The following is a 20,649-nucleotide window of genomic DNA, read 5'->3' as shown; positions in this document are numbered from 1 at the left end:
AAAAAAAGAGGGGGAAGAAAGCAAGCTGTGAACATCTCTTGTTTCTTACTTGATGCTACTGTGATTTTGTACAAGGGTTTTTAAGGTTTTGAGACATTGCAGCTGGGTGACCTGCCAGTTGTTCTGAAAGAGGAAAACTCCTGGTGGTTTTTAGACATGAGAGGGAGTTAAGTGCAGAGTAAAATTGGCGTTGTTTGTGCAGCAGGGATATTGGTTTTCCTTAGTTTTGCTGGTAACTGAACAGCTTTCGTGCACCTCGGATCCGAATTGAATAGTAGATTTTAGAGTATATTGGTGTGATGCATAGAGCCTTTTAAGTGTCTGTTGACTTAATAGCTTGTCTGTATGTCAAGAGTTTCAGGGAGTGGAGGTCTTCCTCTGTGTGTGTCGTATCTTCTGTTAGGAGGTTTTGTGGTATGAATGAGCATGTGAGATGCCCTCTGGTTCAGGGTTGAGTTTAGCTTTAACGTCAGAGTTGGGAAACACCCTGAAATAAGTCATTTGTCAATAGTTAGGGAACAGGAGTAAACTCCTAGTGGGAGTTGTAGCTGATTTACCACCACTGTAGTCACTTGCAGATGCAGGGAGGAATGGAGCCAAGCTGACGAGGCTAATTGGTGAAAGTAATGCTGACTGAGAAATGCTTTCTGGCAGATTTGGCATAGGAAATCTGAAGCATCTCTCAGTGAAGACTGGGAAAGTCGATAGTTTCCCTCTTCTTAACCTTACAAATAAATGGAGCGTGCTCTGTCAGTGAAAACTCACCATGTAGCAGCGCTAATGGAGGCTTTCTTTTTGGAAAATTATTTTGAATGGACGTAGGATTCTGATGTTTTGTATTATGTGTATTGAGGGATAGGAGAGTGGTCTTGCCTGTGGTTGACATGAATAGGTATAAATGCCTGTCCTCTTTTTCTTCTGAATCTACATAGTTTCCTAAGTTCAGCAGCTTCCTTGGCGTGGACGACAGAGAAGCTGCTTTGTTATGTCTGATGTCTAGCCTTATTGCAAGAGGTAAGTGTGTGTTCAAATCTAAGAGAATTGCTCCTGTATTACCAGGCTTTAACTATGCTGTTAGAAAATCTGGGTGAAGGCAAGGCCCCGCAGCACTGTTTCTGTGGAGAGCTTTATTGCTGTTAGCTTTGCCTATGTAGAAGTTACGATGTTGTGTTTCCATTGTTCAGCTGTGCTGATCTACAATCCTTAGAATAACAACTTGTTTCAGCTGGAAATGGATGGGTGTACACAGTTTTGAACTGAAGTTGGGCTTGTGTGAAATGGAAGAGGTGAAAAATATTCCAGAAAAAGCACTTGTGAAAAGTTGGGCCACCTTTAGTTGTGCTAAGCTGCTCTAAACTCCCTTCTCAAAAGAGTTAAGGGTCTTATCTGTTACAACAAAGCCTGAGAGGGACAGAGAAATGGCTGCTTGTTGGGCTCTGAAAAGAAGGCTCAAGGTACTTCTTGAAGACTCTGCAGACAACAAACATGCAGACAAGCCCCCTGAAGTTAACCAGTAATATAGATAATTTATCATTGGCATTTCTCTTGTAGAGATGGCAGAATTGAAACGAGGAATTCATGCTTTTAACAGCTCAGGATTTTATTTTTTCTTTAAACAGTTGTCAGTTTTTCTTGAGGTTTCATTTAAAAGGAGGATGCTTCAAGGTTCTAATCAGTTGACATGGATCTATCAGTGTAGCAAGGCTTTTCATTGCAGGTTTGGAAATGCTTGTATTGAGAATGCATCCATTAGATCTGTCCTTGGAGTATATAGCCAACACAAAAGGTGAGTTCAGTGGAAAAGGGATGTGATCAACTGTTAGAGAAGGATTTTCTCTTTCTTGGGAGCTCACCTTCCTTAAACAAGGCTTAGGAGAATAATTAGTCCCTTGAAAGTAGGGCAGTGAGGAATAGGATGTAACAGTGCACGGCAGGACTGCTTAGTCCTTTTTTAGTAACACATGCATTGTTCGACTGACAGCAATGCTAGTGTCTCTCTGAGGTGCTCTTCAGGTCAATGTCCAAAATCTTCTGTTAAGAGCAGAGTCCTGCTCAATGTACTTGCCCTTTCTTACACATTGAGTGACGAAACTGGAAAGACTTTCATACAGCTACGTTGCTCTGTACTCCATGTGTACTCTTCTTGTATTCCTTAGTTCTTACTGCTACATCAGTCAAAGCTGCCCATGTGTGGTGCTTAGGGGTCAGAGTCTGTGGTGATGGTTGTCAGGATGTGCTTGAAGTGCAAGCTTATCCACAGAGATTTAGAGTCCTTGAGCCGTCCTTCAGCAGGAGAGGTGGGGAAATGCAAAATGCCATTTACATAGCTCAGAAGGCTTGTCTTAAAGGGCCTGTGATATGGTCTGGGTGGAGAATTGGCTAGGTGGTCAGAGGCAACGGAACCCCTCTTAAGCTTTTTTCACAGCTGTTGAGTAGGCTTTGATTTGTGTGGCCCTGTAAGTAATGTGTTAAGTAGCTTAAGTGATGCCTACTTCAGATACTTGAGAGAGCCTTAGGGGGCTACAGTTGTTAGAGTGTGACATTGGCGGATTTGGGAAGCTCAGTTGCATCATCTGCTTTCTTCATAGTTGTGATGTGCTTCCTTCATTGTGTCTCTCTGATGGATAGACTTTTATCATTTGGGAAGAAATGACAGGTTACTTGCTAAGGGCAGCAAAAATTGCCTGTATGGGATCAGGCTGTCTGGTTAGTATCCTTCAGTTGTCAGGGTCATTTTGTGGAGAGCAGTTTCCATTTTGGCTTTGTGACAGTATGGGAACAACCTTTGTTGTAGGTGTTACCTGTTTGTCAGTTGCTCTGATGTAGACTACTGCATCTGAGGGGTGCTGCAGAGACAGCAGCAGTCTGAGTTATTCATACACTGTCAAAGCTTGGCTTCTATGGTCAGTTCTTTCCAAGCCTGTTCCAGAAGAGATGGTTTCTACCAAAAGGCCATGTTCAGCATTTTAGTGGGACTTGGGGAGAGAGTGAAGATGCATACCTGGGTTCAGGTGGTTGGACTGGCAAGTTATCAGCTTTTTATTGTTATAAAAGTATTGTCTGAAGCTGAGCTTTCAGAAGGATGATGGCAGGCAGTTTTAGACTGTTGTCTAAAATTTTTAGGTTTTATATCCTGTCATGATATTAACGTCAGAGACTAAAACTTGTAAGTTTTTTGCCCACATAAATGTGAGATTGGGACAGGGAATCTTATAAGATAATGAGTTGAGGTGGTGTTTTTTACGATGGTATGAAATCTCTCACATGAACGATTGCAGCTGAATACCAGTTAATGCATAAATTTGTTTATTGTGAAAATATGCCAAGCATTTGAAATGGGAAAAGAATATTAAACAGAAGGTCTTCCTTGTAGTATCACAACCTTCTTGAAGCTATAGGTTTCAGTCTGCCAGCCTCGGTCTTTTTATTGTTGCTTGTAATGCTGGGGATACAGACTACAGAGGAGCGGAGGGAATTTTCATGTGAATACATCAGCACCTGTCTCGTCATCAGAAACACACTGCAGTAATAATGCAGGTGTCCCTGCAGCAGAAACTCTGTTGGTGCCAGTCATGAGGAGGGTGTTATGCCATTTCAGCAGCATGGGCTGCTATTCTTCTCATGGTTCTTCCTCCCTTCCCCTTCTTATTTTATTTTTTTTTTTAGCAGCAGTGAATGAAATGGAGTGTATAGTTGACAGAATAAAATGGAAGAAGACACTGTTGAGACATTTCAGCTGCTGGACCTCAGATTTCTGCTGAACAAGGCATTTAGGTTTGGGGAGGGTCATTCCGTGTTGGAAAGAGCAGATATGACAGTGTATCCCAGATAACTGGAAGCAGTCCTCACTGTACAGGGGAGAAATGCTGCTGGAAGTCTCTGTCTGCGGTGACAGTGCTGCTGTAGTAGCTGGGTAGAGCAAGGGAGAATCACACAGCTTGTTCCTGTTTTAAAATAGATTTGAAGAAAACCCACAAAACTGCAAGGCTGAAATTCTGTAGGCAAGATAGTCTGCTTCACTCGGCTTCAGTGTATGCTTTCTTTTTCAGTAACCAGGAAGCTGATCTTTAAAGAAAATGGTGTCTTGTGTAAACATCCAGCAAACCATTGCTTTCACTTCAGAGTTGTGTCATATAAATTAGGTGGTTGTGATGTTCCTTTTTGTCCCCACAAAAATGGCAAGCAATGCCAGAGGCTTGTCTTCTGTGAAGTTTGAATGGAATTTCTAATATAATTTTTTAATAATGCTGTGAAGATCTAAATCTTAAAAGGGCTTGAAACCTGCATTAACTGTTATACACACATAACACAGAAAATAAGTGGTAGTTTAACCTGAAAACATATAGCCTTAGGTGAAAAAGCAGAACCATACCCTTTGCCTTAATACTTAGTTTGATAAAGTAAAAATCTATTCCCACTGTTTTAAGATGTAAGTGTATTGCTTTGTCTAGGTGTTTCAGATCAGAGTACATTTTCCAGTAAGCAGACTTTAAATTGAGATGAGTTAATGCATTTTTGAAAGTGTTAAGAGGTGATACTCTAAGGGTTAAAAGGTAGTAGGGTAAGGGGGAGCATATGTGAAGTTCTTGCTTTAGAAGGGGGCATTGTGAGAGGCTGGAAAAATTGTCTACCCTTTCTTAACGCTGAGCTGACCTGTGATTAAGATGAACAAAAAATGCAGTGTATGTATGTTGTATGGACATTATGCGTTACCTTTGAAATAAGGAGGCTTTTTTCTTTACGAGACTCCAAATGATTTCTTGACACTTAAAATTTAAAGCTGCATATAAAGACTTTGATAGCCCATTAAGGTTCAAAAGATGGTGGAATTATGCATCATAATTTGCAGGTTTGCCTATTTGTATGTTGTGATTTGGATGCCAAAGTGAAAAATGGGTGCTTGAAACGCTTGGCCCAGTTTGCCATGTTCCAAATATATCATCGCTTTGTTTTGATTCATTTTTACCTCACGAGTCCCTCTGTGTGTTGAATGTTTAGATATTAAGACGTTAAAAATACGTAGCTGTGTTGTGCAAAGAAAACATAAGTAGCTATTCAGAGTTGGACTTTGTTATTGCACTGGGAATGTTGTTTTATTTCCTCTTGTGTCTTCCAGTTGCAAGGTAATAGTATAAAAGCTCGTAGGCTATATTTGTGAGCAGTGGAAAATATTTTAAAGGAATGCTTGTGAAAGTTCTGTGGAAGATGGAGAGACAGGTATATTTTGGGGGAGGGGCAGTGACTTGCAGTAACTTGGGACAGTTTCACAGTAATCTGCGAGGCTGTAGGAAGTGACCAGTAGGTGCTCAGTGGAGCTGATCAGCAGCCAAAAAACACTTGGGGACCATATTTCATACAAGAACGGACAGAAGAAAATTCTGAGAGGGGTACTGATCCCAGATTGCAGGGGAGTTTATAGGCTAGCCTATGATCTGCAAGAAAAGGGGTAGGGGTGGGGGGTGTGCGCACGTGTTAGCCTAGTGTCCAATTCCTGCCTGTCCGGTCTGGCCCATTATGTTTCTGAGGTGGAAGTTCTGCAAGTCCAGCTTTAAATAAGCAAATGACATTGGCTATAAAAACACTCTGTTGTCTTAGTGAGTTGATGGACAGGGACAGAAATAATTGGCTCTCTGCCATTGAAGGTGTGAGAGCTAAAACTGTTCTGGAGCGAAAGCTGAGATTATCTTGGGTATGAGTTGCTAGAGTGCAAGGGGAAGGTAGTGTAACTCTGGGTCAGGCTCTGCTGCTTACATGAGGAGTTCCCCATGTAAATCAGGATTAAAACCGTATGAGGGCTGTTTTTAGCTGAGAAGGTGAAGAATCTGAAGCAACTTTGCTCTGTAGGCTAGTAAGTTGTCAGTGTAGTAGGACTAAAGTTTATTAACTGGTCTGGTAATTGTTGTCATTTTGGTCTGAAGGTGGCTTTGCAGTACTTGGTGAACTTGAAAAATCCTTGTCAAATTTCATACTGTCTTCAAAAACTGCTGCTGCTCTCCAAAAATTTTGATGCTGGGAAAAATGAACCGTTCTAGAGCACTTGCAAATTGGCCGTAAGTCCTTCTGTACCTCAATAAGAAATAATGCAAAAGGACTGTTGATTAAGGCCTATTTGAGGTAAGGAAGTTGGCTACATGACAATAGCCACTCCTTGTACGCTAGGTTCTTAGGAAGGGCTTTGAACTAAGTCTTGGTTCTCATAGGATCCGTTTGGCACTGTCTGGGTATCAAACACCAAAGGCCTAAGTGCAAGGTAAAAAATAAAGAAATTCTAAAATTGTAACTGGTGCTTAATCAGAGGCAAATATCATGGGAGTCAACTGACAAAAGGTGAGAAACAAATCTGCTGTTGGATTGTAAGGCTAGAAAATAGAAAATCCTGCAGAGAAAATATCCTTTCACGAAAGGTGTTTTTTTGGGCCTATTTAAAATACTTGTCTGGGCTAGCGTGGTTCATCCAAAGCAGGTTTCAGATGTTGTTTTTTATGGAGCTTAAAAACACTGAAGCTTAAAAATGTTTCATCCTATTATGTTAATGAGCGCAACTTGCTGTTTCACAGCCTTCCAGATCTGCTGTTTGCAGCCTAACTGCCAGACACTTAAACAGGATTTCACTGTTTGCTTGATACTTTTTTAAGAACTGTTTACCATTTCTTTCTTTTTGAGCATGTCTTCAGGTAAGGCTTCAAGACAGAGTAATACCATTTTGTCTGTTTTCTTAGTATAAATAATAGCTAAAACACAGCTAGTAACTTGCATTGCTTCCAGGAAGATGTTGCTGCATGTTCGGCCAAGGTGCTCTTCGGGTTCTTATGAGCAAATGTTTGGGCTGGGTTAATGACACTGTGCCTAAATGCACCAACAATTCAGCAGCTGTTTGCTGCCTTCCATCTCTGTGCATCCGCTGTTGGATGGCACGTAACAAAAATATGGTGTTAATTTTTGTAATTTATATGGAATGTAGGGTCTTGAATGTTTACTCTTGTGTTGATTTCTGAATAAATGCTGGAAAGCAGTAGCACATTAATACTGTGTGCATGCAGTATCGCCTTAAAGAGGAGGACTAGGGGATGAATCTGCAAAATGGGCTCTTGAAATCAGTGGGGAACCTGTGATAAGAAGGAGAAAATGACTTTTTACAGCCTTTTCTTAATGTCTCTGGGTTTTCCTTACAGCAGAGCTGTAGGAGGAGAAACTGTAAAATGGTGATAAACAAATGCTAGAGATGTTCAATGACCGGAGCTTTCATGGCAGCTATGTACTGATTAGATGGATAAAAAATGGGCTTTTGTCATCCTGCTGTACAAGCTTTAGTAGGTGGTGGATGCTGGAAACTAGCTGCTTTCATCCATTGTTCATAAACGAAATGTTAAATCATTGCTTTTATTGTTCTTTACTATTGTAAAGTTTAATCATAAAGCTCTGTGGTACTGCTTTGTTGAAGACTATATTGATATAAAGTGTAAATATTACGAAGTGTTAGGCATGAAAACGGGGTTCAGATGCTAAGCCAAGTGACATTTTGAAGGTACCAAAGTCACTAGCATAACAAAAAGGCCTTTAGCTTTGCTCTTGGGTTCTTTCATTGCATAGCATCAAACAAGATTAGAATTTCTTTATTGGTGAAATTGTACAGTATTGTCAGAGTTAGATCATGTTGTGGTTAGATATGTAGTACTGGTTATTGTGTTTTGATGCACACAAAGTTTTCATACTAGGTTGCCGATATATGGCAGGTACTTCTGAGAGTAAGATTAGAGTTGCTGTCATTTGTGGCTTGTAATGTTAATTTGGGTATTGTGTACCAATTCTGGTAGTGAGAAGACTTGAGTAGCTTGATACCTTAGTTGGTGAGTGGTTCTAGAGGAGTTGTTTAATTGTTTGGTGTGGAGTACTGGATTTCTATCTTGTACGTGTAGAAGATGTGAAGAGACAGTTGTTAGTAGGTGGAACTGATCTTCCCTCCTACCCTCCCTCCCTGGCTTGACATAAAACTAGGAAGATGCTAATCTGTGTTTAGCCTTAAAAGTAGTAAAATTGAAATCAATAGGTGACTGTTTCTCTTCAAATCATGAATGCAGGAATTTTTTTTGTGTAGGTGTTTGTTGTTTTTTTTTTTGTTTGTGTGTGGGTTTGGGTTTTTTTTGTGAGGGGAAACTATGGGAGGAAGTTTGACCTTAGTTTTTATCTGTGTGAGACCATGTGGAGGCATATGTATGGACTTGGAAGACAGTGGTGTGGGGGTATGGGAGGATGTTTACATCAGTGTGTCCACGGTGGGATCTATGCTGATGGCAGTTTTAGATGTATATGACATGATGGTGAGATTGCAGTTTGACTCGGCATCTAGGACTGAATTATGTCTCCAGTTGATCTAGTGTCACATGGTGGCAAGAGCCATGCCAGTTAGGGCAAAATAACTCAGTTGTACTTTTTTTTTTTCCTGCTCTAACCTGGCATTTATTAAAATGTATGTTCAGTATCTGGTATTCGATAGTCAAAACATAAAAATACTGACTTATTTATTACAGGGATGTCTACAGGGTGTATAGACATGAGTCCTAGTGGATCAGCGTTTACCTGGTTGAGATATCTGTAGGTCCATGTACTGGGTGGCAGAACAGTACATGAAACACGGAAGAAAAGATATGATCTTGCCCCATAGAATAGTTTTTTGTAAAAAGTTACACCTTCTGATTATGGTCTGGTAAAGAGGAAATCCATTGATATTATTTTCTACTTGATGGGGAAAACCAGGGGAGCAAAAGGATCACCCCAAGATTGGAGGAGAAAAGAACAGGTGGGTTCTTTTGAGTCTGTACTTCAAAAAACAGAGAAAACAAAATGTGTAGGTCTGTGTGAGTGCCTTGCAGGAGCCTGGGGGTGTGCACAGGGACAAAAGAGATCACTGAGGGAGAGGATGAATGTGCAGAACTGAATTTGATGTTGCAAGGCTTTGCTAAGTGGGGAAGAACTTGCCTTTTTAATAAGAAAAGCACGTAAAGTTGAAAATCTAAATTTAGTGTTAAATTACCTGGAAAATTTAGAAAAACTTTATTTGCTTGGAAAAACAGGACTTGGAACATACGCTAAGGTGCTTGTAGCATGACATTTCCTTGAGGTGTGGATTTATATACCTGTTAACATCATGCTTTTCTAAGCCATTTTTTAGTTTCTCTTTATAGTTGAATTCAATGCATCAAAACTGTAGGCCGTTCTGTTTGAGCGTAGCCTGAATTTGGTGGTGATGTTCTTCTAGCATCTTTCTTGATTATAGAAGCGTCAAATACACTAGAAGTGATTACAGGCAAAATAAACTTGGGCAAATATGGAACGAGATTTTTATTGCAGGATGAGAGAGGAGGAGAAATCTTGTAAAAGGCCTTCTGCTGGGGACTGTCTGAACAATTGGATTATGTCAGAGTATTGTTTGATCGGAGAAGTACTGACTGAGAACCCAGATTAAATATTCTGATATGCAAGGTGGAGCATTTGTGTACTTTTCTACATGTTCTTTTTAGTTAAGGGAAATAAAATACATCTGAAGACCATTAAAGGAAACATCTGTTTACTTGGCGTGGTAAATGGAAATGCTTTGTCTTTTCGTTTGTAGCTTCTGTAGAGAAGGCAGTGTTTTTCTGAGAAACGAAATGGAACTTTCACTTCTAACAAAATAGTTTTATTCACCACTGTTAGACACTGTCTTCTGTTGCTATCACCCTGTATGGTATTTTGTGTCATGTTGAACAGGCAGAAAAGACAAGACTGTAGATCTAATGAAACTCTTAAGCTAAAAGGCAACTGTGAGAATACATTAGAGCGTAAATGGGGACTTGATGAAAAGTTCTGCCAGCCACAGGTTGAAGATGCATCTCTTATACCTTAGAGGAGGAAAACCAGCTATATTGAACATAATAAATAACAAAATTAGACTATCTAAGTTAATTTCTTGAGATGTTGCTCTGAAATGGTTTAAGTGACAGCAATTAAAATAAGCATTTTCAAAACTTTATGCAAAAGGAGTTTTCTTCAGATAACTTGCAGTTGTCTTGGTGCTGTGTTTCTTGTAAGTGGACTGCTTTTTGTCCCTGTTCTCCTTGTGTTATAGTTGTTTTTTGTTTTTTTTTTATCAAACCACAGTCATATTGTTAGCTGGAAAAAAAAAGGAAGATTTTTCCATTTGAAACTTAAACTGCATAAAAGACCTAATTTGAGGGGAGAGGATGTGAGTGGGGGAGAGACGTTTTCCTATTTTGACTTTTTCCTTAGCAAATATTTCACAGTGTTAGGAAGAACTGCGACCAGCTGTTAAATATCTCGCTCAGATGAGGGTTTTTTTTTAGTTAGTCTGAGTAGCAGAGATTTTGCACGAGTTGAGTGAGCCAAGAATCCTTCCAACTGCTCAGTAGTTTTGCCTTTCCAGTGGTGAAATCTGTCGCTTGGCTCCTGAACAGTGTAGTTCCTTTCTCTTGCTGCTTCCTGCAGCAAGCTTAGTCCTCTGGAAGAAGACAAATGGCAGGTCCTTAGATGAACCAAAAACCACCTAAAAATGGTGGTGTAGATGCATGGAGCAGAGCTGGCTGTGACCAGCAAAGGGCCCTGGCAGAGCAGGAGTGAACTGTTCCTTAGGACTGGGGAAGAAACTAGGAGTTTCCTTCACCAGTTTGCCAAACTGGAAAGCTTCAGCCTGTGCGAGTATCACTTAAAAAACAGTAGTGCTGCAGAGCAATATGCAGTACTGTCCTGTTCGCAGCTGTAGACATCAGAGCCGCTTTCATCAGAAGCTGGAACTCATGTTCTATGGCTTGCTATATTCCCAGGTTTGAAGAAAGAGGGCAGAGAGGCTCCAAAGGAGTGGAAGGAGGCTTAGAATAGAACCACAGAATGGTTTGGGTTGGAAAGAACCTTTAAGGTCCTCTAGTTGCCCACCCCCTGCCATGGGCAGGGACACCTCCCACCAGCCCAGGCTGCTCCCAGCCCTGTCCAGCCTGGCCTTGAGCACTGCCAGGGATGGGGCACCCACAGCTGCTCTGGGCAACTGGTGCCAGAGCCTTGTCACCCTCATGGTAAAGAGTTTTTTCCTAATACCTGATGTAAATCTACCCTTTCCAGCCTAAGCCATTAATCCTTTTCCTGTCACTACAAGCCCTTGTAAAAACTCCCTCTCCAGCTTTCTTGAGGGCTACCCTTGAGGTGTATACTTGTGTGTTTCCAAAAGCTGCCTGACAGATTTTTGTTTCTCAATGGTACCATTGAAGTGATAAATTGAAGTAATTTTAAAAGTAGTTCTCAGCCTACGTTTCTAAACAAAGAACATGTTTAGGTTCAAGCTATGTGCTGGTACTGTATCCTGGCAAGTTTTGAGCTGGAAGCAGACTGCAGGAGAAGATGCTATTGTGTGACTTCTTCACTTGTGATGAGAGGAGAGATAGGAGGATGGAGGGAGACCTTTCAGGAGCCCTGAGATGAATTGGTCACTCCTGGTTTGTCTGCCCACGTAAATTCTTAGGGCACTTATCTTCAGGAATCTGAACTTGTGATGCTCATGAGACTGCTTTTAAACTTTGGAGGCACACATGAATCTTAAGGATAAACTAAACTGTATTCCTATCTTGATGAACTGTATTCCATGTAGGAATAGGTTACTGCTCTATTACAGACATTAGCTGCTTTTGTCGAAAGGTGATGGAAGTTTTTTGATCGTGTAGAGGTGGCTGGCAGATACGGGTTGTTTGTCTGGCAGACTTGCATTTAGATTGAGCTTAATTTTTGGATAGGGATTTGTTTTTAATTTTTGATTTAATTTTGAAGGTGTGGATTTTTGAGCCTGTTAAGCTTTGTTGAGGGATGTCTAAACTTGGTCTTCGTAACTATAAAATGGTTGGATGGCTAGTTCATTGGCTTAGGGGTGTGTTCATGGAGCTCATACAGGAGTGTCTTCTCTAAACTACTTGAACCAGTACAGGCATTAAAACAAATTGATGCTAGGGGCTTTTCTCTCTAATATATTGATCTCTTCCCCAATTTCTGTGTTTCACAACCTGAACAAATGGAGAGTACAGGAAAGTAGGATCTTTAGAAGAACTTGGGCCACTGAGCATCTGTTTTCTGGAAAAGGTAGATACAATGGGTTGCATATTCTGTAGGTAAAGTTTTAAATAAATGTTTTGTTGAGAAGAATTCTGTGAAGCCTTTTTATGTTGCATTTATGTTGGTTATATATGGAAAATATCGCTGGTCCTTTTTTTTGTGGTGTGTTTTTTTTAATGTTGGATTAGGAGACATCAAACTTGAAAGAAGTGAGCTAGCTGTGAGAATTTTTTTGCAAGTCAAGAAAACAACGGACATGAAAATAGTGATGCCTGTTAGTTTTTATGGTTTGTGTGCTAGTAGAGTTTAATGCCATTGGAGAGTAGGTTACTTCTTTGAAAGATGACTGGGTTGTGTGAATTAGAATAATTCTGTCCTTGCTATATGTATCTTTTCATGCTTTGGGAAGGAAAAAAAAAAAGCCCAAACTAACAGCTTGCATGGAAACTCATGGCAGCTACCTTTAGACCTTCTAGAGTAGTGTCTATTCTTTCACTTTTCCCTCCCTGTGTTAAGTGGGACTTGAAAGCTGTAGAGTGCACTGTGGAGGTGTGAAGTCAGTCTTAAAGTTTTTCTGGTGTATCATGTAGTTTCCTGTCACAGAACAAATGGATCAGGTGATAAAAGGTACAGTCTTTGTATGTAATTTTAGAAAATGATATTGCTTCCATTGGCGAAATGAAACCCTTTAGAGTCAACTGAGGATGGTTTGGCTCAGTGCTTAAAAAGCAAATGCTTAAGTGATAACTACAACTGTGGGTTTTTTATGGGTTTTGGTCAGTTATCATTCTTAAACTAGACCTGTTATTTTCCAGGTGGAATCATTTATCTTGGATCAGGATGATCTCGAAAACCCTATGTTGGAAACAGCTTCTAAATTGCTTTTGTCAAGTACTGCTGATGGTGCTGACCTGAGAACAGTAGATCCAGAAACCCAGGCGAGATTAGAAGCTTTACTTGAAGCTGCAGGTAAGTACTAGTGTCCCATACAGGTTTAATCCTGAGGCCCTTACACATGAGTCCGTTCTGGAACTGCTTGCATAAGTCTAATCCATATGAGCACAATACAAGTGCAGAATGTAAGGCTGTGCAAACTTGGCAAGGTTGTGCAAGTTACTGAAGAGAAGGAAGTTCACTGAAGTATTTCAAGTTTTGGAAAATGAGAGTTTTCTATGAAGGCTGTGCTTCTGATCAGATTCCTCCAATGTTGGATTTTTAGAAGCTTGAGTAAAAAATTATACCCAACCTTGCCTTGCAGCCTTATATCAAAATCTAAATTGCTCAACACTCGTTTGTTTTATAACAGTTGCTGGATTAAAAGCTTTACTAGTTGCTTATAGTAAGTAGTTGTCAAGAGTTGAAAAAATAATGCCTTCTCTGGATGCGAGGGTTTCATTCATGCTTGTCACATCTGAGTGCAGCTTTTAAACTAGTGGTGTAAACAGTTAATCCCTGCATTTTGGAAGCTGTAGTTCATTGTGCTTGGAATATTTCTGCCAACAGATCTCATAGGCTCAATTTCAACTTCTCTGTTTTCTCCTTTTCTGGCATGTGTACCCATTTGTTGTAAATTGGGATGAAAGGAATAGGTAAGCTGTCTACAGCTGATGGTAAAGCATTTGCAGATCCTGAGGTGCTTCGCAGACTGACTTCTTCGGTCAGTTGCGCGTTGGATGAAGCTGCCGCTGCACTTACCCGGATGAGAGCAGAAAGCACAGCAAATGCAGGGCAGACGGACAAGTAAGCCAACTTTTATACTGGATTTTTTTTCAGTTTGCTACTTCTAGAAGCAGTTTTTCTTGTTGTATCACTTCTAATTACAGGATGGTGAAACTCTTACTCAAGTGGAATTGGTGCCAGGTTATCCCCTGTGATTCTCCTGTTAAATATTCCTGGACTATCAGGTCTTGCAATGGGGAGTGAAGCCATGAATACTGCTTAGAATTCAGAAATTGCACTCCAAGTAATTTAACTTGAGTAACTGTAGAAACAAAATTTCCAAGCTCTTAAATAGTATGGGCCTTAGAATGATGTAAAAAACAGCAATTCCTTAAATTCAGTCATAGTGTGAAACCAGCTTTGGGACCAAAAAAATAACCCAGTCTGTTTTAGAGAACTTCAGAGTGCTGTTTTAACTGGGGAAGGAAATCAAGTCTTGCAGGAGTGGAGATTCACGCTGGTCAGCAGCTTTCTTGTGTTGGGTAGGACCTTGGACAGAGCCTTGGCCAGACAGCTGCTACCTTCTAACTGGACTTCCTGGCTTCATTTGTCATTTTATTTCTTACTGGGGCGTTCATGAGGGAAAGAAAAAGAAGGTAGCCTTCTAGGCTGTCATTAAGCTTCAATACAACAGAAACAGAATGTCTGCAGGAGCAACCAAGTGCTGCTGTGCTGGCTGGCAGTTTGTTCGTTGTATACTGAGTAACTTCAAAGAAACATTTCCTGGTGTATTATCAGGGCATACGAAGAAGAGCAGAGTAGTTTGGTGTTATGTCTGCTTCTATTCTACGTGTGTCCCTCCTTGTCCCTAGCTGCCTCTTCTCTTGTAAATGGTGGCCATTGCCGAAGTTGTTACTGAGACAGAGGTTGTGGGAAATAAAGACAAATGTGGGAATTGAACAGACACATTTGAGAAATAGTTCTCCATACATTAAGGCTGTGTCTGATAGCATGAATTAAATAGGAGTCCTGGGTACCGTATACAGGTTTACATTAGTGTGCACAAATGCCTGCTTTTATATCTTTAGTATTTTAAGAATTGCTCATACTCTCATTGAGATGTATGGTTTGCGGTGTTTTTCTGTCAGATACCTTATTTTTCCATTTCCTTTTGAGTTAGTCCTGTGTGGGTAGGACTTCCTAAATGGGGAAGAGATGAAAGGGCAGTGGGTGGGGTGAGGCCATTAGTTTAGATTTATTATTATTGATCCAATTATTTGGAGCAGAATAGAGAAATACATTAGACTTCAAGTTTTATTCTCACAAAGCAGTTACTATTTTGGAATGAAGGCAGTTGTGGTGGGTTGACTGTGACTGGATGCCAGGTGCCCACCAAGCCACTCTGAATCCCCTCCTCAGCAGAATGGCGGGGGAGAAAATAAGATAGCAAAAAACCCCAAAACTTTGTGGGTCAAGAGAAAGGCAGTTTGATGAAGCAATAGCAAAAGTTGCACATGCAGAAGCGAAGGAAGAAAAAAAGATGTTATTCCCTACTTCCCATCAGCAGGCGATGTTTGGCCATTTCCTGGGAAGCAGGGCTTCAGCATGCATAGCAGTTGCTCTGGAAGACAAACATCATACATAGCAAATGCCATCCCTTCCTTCTTTCTGTTAGCTTTTGTATCTGAGCACATGTCATATGGTATGGAATATCCAGCCTTGATGCTGTGCTAGCACTGCTCAGCAGTAGTCAAAACACTCTGTGTTCTCACCACCTTTCTAGTTACAGATACAAGCACAGCACCGAGGGCTGCTATGGAACTCAGCCAGACCCAATACAGCAATGCAGGCAGAAGACAGGATCAGTGAGATTGAAAATGTGCTTCCAGTAGACCCTTTTTTGACTGAAACAGAATTTGAATGATAGAAGAGAAGAAGTTACGGAGTGACATGACAACCACAAGTACTTCTGGATTAGAGCTTACCAAACTAGGAGAACTTTACACTTTTTCTGCTTGGTTGAGTTAGGGTTGCAACTGAAACATTTTTGTCTTACAAAATTCTGGGGCTTTCAGCACAGGATGGAGGAGAAAGTGGTTATTTTTGTTACAGGAGAAGTGATGCAGGTGATGTAGTTTAACAGTTAGGGTGCTGAAGAAAAGTTAAAGTTTTAAGATGGACACGTGATTTCTGTGTCCTCTGATCATGGGCTAAAAGAGAGTGTGAATAAAACCCTGAGTTATGGTTGCAGATTTGGAAGGGAATACTCATGGTGTTGTACTTACCATGATTTAATCAGTTCTTCTTTTTCTTTGAATCTTATTTTAGAGAACAAGTGGGACAAAACCTGTGTTTTGAAACTGGGACTACCAAAGCTCATTTTTCAGAAAAGATGTGTGGAAAACCTGAGGTGTAAAAGTGGCACCTCATTAATTAACAGTTGGCATTTTTTTGATCATGTTTCTTTTTTTGTTGGCTGCATCCTCATGGCATGTTGGATTTTTACTCTGCACATAGAGCAAGCATTTCAAGCATAGTCCTTTTTCACTTCTAAATGCTTTCTATTTTATTAGCCGCAGCTTGGCAGAGGCTTGTTCAGAAGGAGATGTAAATGCTGTGCGGAAGTTGCTAATTGAAGGACGAAGTGTGAACGAGCACACAGAAGAAGGGGAAAGCCTCCTTTGTTTAGCCTGCTCAGCAGGATATTATGAGCTTGCACAGGTTGGTTTCCTAGTTGTGTATCTGTACAAAAATAAGTGCTGAATTAATTGTATTCCAGTCTCATGCACCTGGGAGGTGGTGTTATAGTAGTAGATGTCAGTTAACTGCAAATGAAGACTTAGATGTGAACCGAATGTTACTAAATGCATTCTTTGTGTTTACTTTCTCTAACTGATTTTAACACAAAACTGGGTGTTGGTGAAAGTAGGGGTTTTGTGTAGCATTTCAACCATCTTCATGTGCTGGTTTGTCACTTGCCAGAATTGTTGATCGCCTTTGTGTTTGCAGGTTCTTCTGGCAATGCATGCTAATGTAGAGGACCGTGGTATTAAAGGAGACATAACACCTTTAATGGCTGCTGCTAATGGCGGACATGTCAAAATTGTCAAGTTGCTGCTAGCTCATGGTGCTGATGTGAATGCACAGTCATCAACAGGTAAATTAAGTGTGTTGAGCTTGTTGAAAATTACTGAAAGGTGAGATTTTCAGTGTGCAAATCTTTTTGTGTGTGAGGAAATTTGGGAGGAATGGCTCTTGGCCCGGCAATGCAGAATGCTTCCTTGTGGTTTTACTATTTAGCTTCTGCCTTTTCTTAAATGAAGCTATATTTGTTGGTTGCATACATACAAAGGTAGATAAGGTCAATTAAGAACTGAAAGGTCTTTGCGTACGTAGGATTTGTTGTCAGGTAGCATTTTAATCACAATTGGGGAAGTTTGTGTGTACATAGAAATTATTTGGTTTCAAGTCTAGGAAACCAAGGGAAAATAGTAAACATAAGATGTACTCTACCACACCACCCCACCCCTCTTCATTACAGTGGTTTGGTAGGCATTTGTCTTGAAGTGACCAAATTGGGTAATTTTCTTAAGTTCGTGGGGCCTTGAGGTGGAGAGATGGTGTGTGGTCAGCAGACATTGACAAATGGAGTCCTGACCCTGAATGATGAGGAAAGTTGGGATAGCAGAAGGCACCTTACTACTTTTTTTTTTCAGTGAAGTAGTTCTGAATAGTAATACTGCTTTGACCTTTAACTTCTTTCAAGGTATCTTTCACAAAGGCACATATTTTGCCTATTCTGTTCAGATAAATATCTTTGTAGTTTTTTCATGGAGATTGTTTTCATCTCCTTGTAAAGCCTATGGGCGTTTCTGAACTAGCCGTGTAGAAGTGTTAAGACTTGATTTAGAATCAGCAGTTCATTCTGTTCTTGTTTTGAGCTTTCTTTTTTACCGTGTAGTATGTCCCTGCTGATCAACAAGAAAAGGATGGGGTTTTGTGACAGGAGTTGGGATAGAAATGGGAAAATGAGTGTCGATACAGTCACCACGCACATGGAGACCTTCAGCCTGTCAGCACTGAGCTCCTTTGTGCAGTTACTTGCTTTTTTTCTCCGCCCTGTAGTTCTTGGTTTGTAGCCAAAAAAAGAAAAACCCTGTTCTGTAAGGTAGCTGGGTAAAAGGGGATGAAATGGAGCATAAGTTGAAGTTCCAAGTGTAGAAATGCTATCAAAATCTGTTGCTAAACTTTTTTCTCTTCTGGCTTTAGGCAATACAGCCCTTACGTATGCTTGTGCTGGAGGCTACGTAGATGTTGTGAAAGTACTGCTGGAATCAGGTGCGAGTATTGAGGACCATAATGAGAATGGTCACACTCCTCTGATGGAAGCAGGAAGTGCTGGCCATGTGGAAGTGGCCAGAGTGCTGTTAGAAAATGGAGCGGGCATAAATACGCATTCCAATGAATTCAAGGAGAGTGCACTTACACTGGCTTGCTACAAAGGTATAGTACTGAATACCACGTTTATTAGAAAGGTGTGACAGGTGTGAAAAGTCTTCTCAAACATGTATTTATTCAGCCTTTCTGTCCAGGACAAAATGAATTTAAAGGCTTTGAATAGACCCTTTCTGATACTTTTATCCCAGCTGTGATACCACATAGCATGTAGGTGCCATGTGTAGAATGATGATAGGTGGGGAGAGTGTAAGTATCAAGATACAAACCTTTTGCCTAAGTCGTCATGCTTTAAAAGATTATCTATTTAATTAGGAGACGAGGAGTAAATATAGTAAACTTTCTGTATTGTAGCTATATTATACAAAATACCTCTGCATAGATACAGAAGTGACTGCATTTTAAAGGATTTAGCACCTGGAAAACATGCAGAATCTAGGACTTTGCATTTTAGGTGCCAGTGCTTAGGCAACAGGCCTCTCTTGCCTCCCTTAGAGAATTAGGCAGCGATCTTGCATCACCCAGGCAAGGGCTGAAGATGGTAACTAAGAGGCCAGATGTGTTCACACAGCTGAGCAGTTGCTCTTACAGTCACTTAGGACATGTTTTATTAGAGCTATTAAGGGTGGCTCTTGGCATCATAGAGTAATTGATGTCAGTAGCAGAGGTACTTCTGTGGCACCTCAGTACAAGATAGTCTTTGTCTTCTATGTTTCTTTTACCTGCCTTTATAAATTCTTGTTTCGCTGTTGCTGAACACCTTCATAAGCTGTGGTAACTTTCTTTTGTGGTGGCTCTCGGAGCAAAGACTGTTTTTGAGAGGGGATAGAGACTGCAAAACACTCCCTCCCTGAGAAAATGTGCTTGGGCTCTGAATCCTGCAGTGAGCTTGGAAAGTTGAAATGAAAAATAAAAGTCGGTGCTTAATCAGCTGCTCACTGGATATATGGGGCAGAAGTAAAGATACTTAGGCTGTTATGGTTTTTGCTTTACCTATATATGATTTATCTGTCTTTTGTGAATTTCTATGTTGCTTCAGATCGCATCTTTGGGGCATAAAGATAAGCTCTTTATTTCCTCATGTTGCTTGCTTCCTGTAGTAGAATGACACATGATATTTGGTCAGTAACTTGTCCCAAAGAAGGGGAAGGGTGCAAAGTATAGTCTCTTTTGGCAGAATCTGTGCTGTTGATGATGTTGCCAGGTGTATTTCTACTTTTAAGGCTTAGCCACAGTTATGTTGAGTTACAAAACAGCAGGGTGGGGGTGTTTTTTGTTAGACTTGGTTTAATATGCCTGCGTATGGTGTGGGTCATGACTGTGTAGCTAAGTTGACTGGACTTGGCACAGATACAGGACTTGATGAATTATAGCCATGAATTAATGGAGTGGCTGAGAGCAAATATTTTCAAAAAGCTGTTAGGTGTCATTATTTTTAGAGGATTCCTACAGATGGTTGAACTCCTATCTGCTTCATGTGTTTTATGGTATGAGGGTCGGTGTGAGCTCAGGGACTGGTTAGAATGCCATTCGTAAGAGCATTAACTTAAATCCTTAATGTCAAGCAAGCAGAGGGGAAATCCTGACTTCCCAACAAAAAACAAATATTTTGTTGATGGAAAAAAATGGGAAATATCTTTCCAGAAAATAAATTATGCTGGTAAAGCTCCTGGAGCATGCGCTGCTTGGCTCTACTGTCACTTCAAGGAACACACGTAGTGCAGACATGATTTTAGAAACTTAAGTGAATTGAATTATATTTATAATAATTATGCTAAACTTCTGTGCACATTGAATGCATAGATATGAACATGTCTTTCAAGAGTGTTCCAGGGGACTTTATGTTGTAGCATGGCTGTCTGTTACCTTCGTTACATACATTAGACCCTTTCTATGAGTTGTGAAACATGTTTTATCTGTTAAATATTTTCTCCCTACAGGTCATCTAGAAATGGTGAGATTTCTGCTGGAAGCTGGTGCAGACCAGGAACACAAGACAGATGAAATGCATACTGCTCTTATGGAGGCTTGCATGGTAAGAGATATATGGCTTGAGCAGTGAGGTGTATGTACTTTTCACATCCTGACGGTGAACAAAGTGATTCCTTTTGGTACAGAACCTACCTATGTGATGTTTCAGTTCTGTGTACTTTCACAGAAGAAATTGGAGGGCAGAGAGGGAAATACCTGGTTAAAAAATAGTGCTTCCTAAATGAGCAAAATTGAACTTGCTCCTCTTGGGGCTGACAAAGTAGTTGAATTCTTAAGTGACACCAGCTAGAAGTTGTATCGTGTGAGCATTAGCAGGAGAGCTATATTAACCTGTCCTTGGAATAAGTAGATTTCTGTATGTCCAGCACTTCATTATTTTTTTTCCCATAAATGGCAGAAATCAGTGAGTAGAGCTGTGCTTATTGTCCCAGAGCAGCTTCTGTAGGCTGCATCTCT

General features: G+C 40.5%; 1 protein-coding gene across 6 annotated transcripts in view; it reads left to right on the top strand.

The window, feature by feature from the left end:
- The window catches only part of ANKRD17 (ankyrin repeat domain 17), a 94,560-nt gene that overhangs the window by 30,708 nt on the left and 43,203 nt on the right, over window positions 1-20,649 (top strand). For all 6 annotated transcript variants that reach the window (XM_055700891.1, XM_055700894.1, XM_055700893.1 and 3 more), the window contains exons 2-7: window positions 12,903-13,056; window positions 13,671-13,827; window positions 16,320-16,467; window positions 16,756-16,903; window positions 18,016-18,249; window positions 20,142-20,236. In XM_055700891.1, the coding sequence (XP_055556866.1) occupies window positions 12,903-13,056; window positions 13,671-13,827; window positions 16,320-16,467; window positions 16,756-16,903; window positions 18,016-18,249; window positions 20,142-20,236 (936 nt within the window). The remainder of the gene's footprint in view (window positions 1-12,902; window positions 13,057-13,670; window positions 13,828-16,319; window positions 16,468-16,755; window positions 16,904-18,015; window positions 18,250-20,141; window positions 20,237-20,649) is intronic.

This window comes from Falco cherrug, chromosome 1 (assembly GCF_023634085.1).
Source record: "Falco cherrug isolate bFalChe1 chromosome 1, bFalChe1.pri, whole genome shotgun sequence".
NCBI classification, from domain to species: Eukaryota; Metazoa; Chordata; class Aves; order Falconiformes; family Falconidae; genus Falco; species Falco cherrug.
Note: the sequence above shows the minus strand (reverse complement) of the source record. Positions and strands in the feature narration are given on the sequence as shown.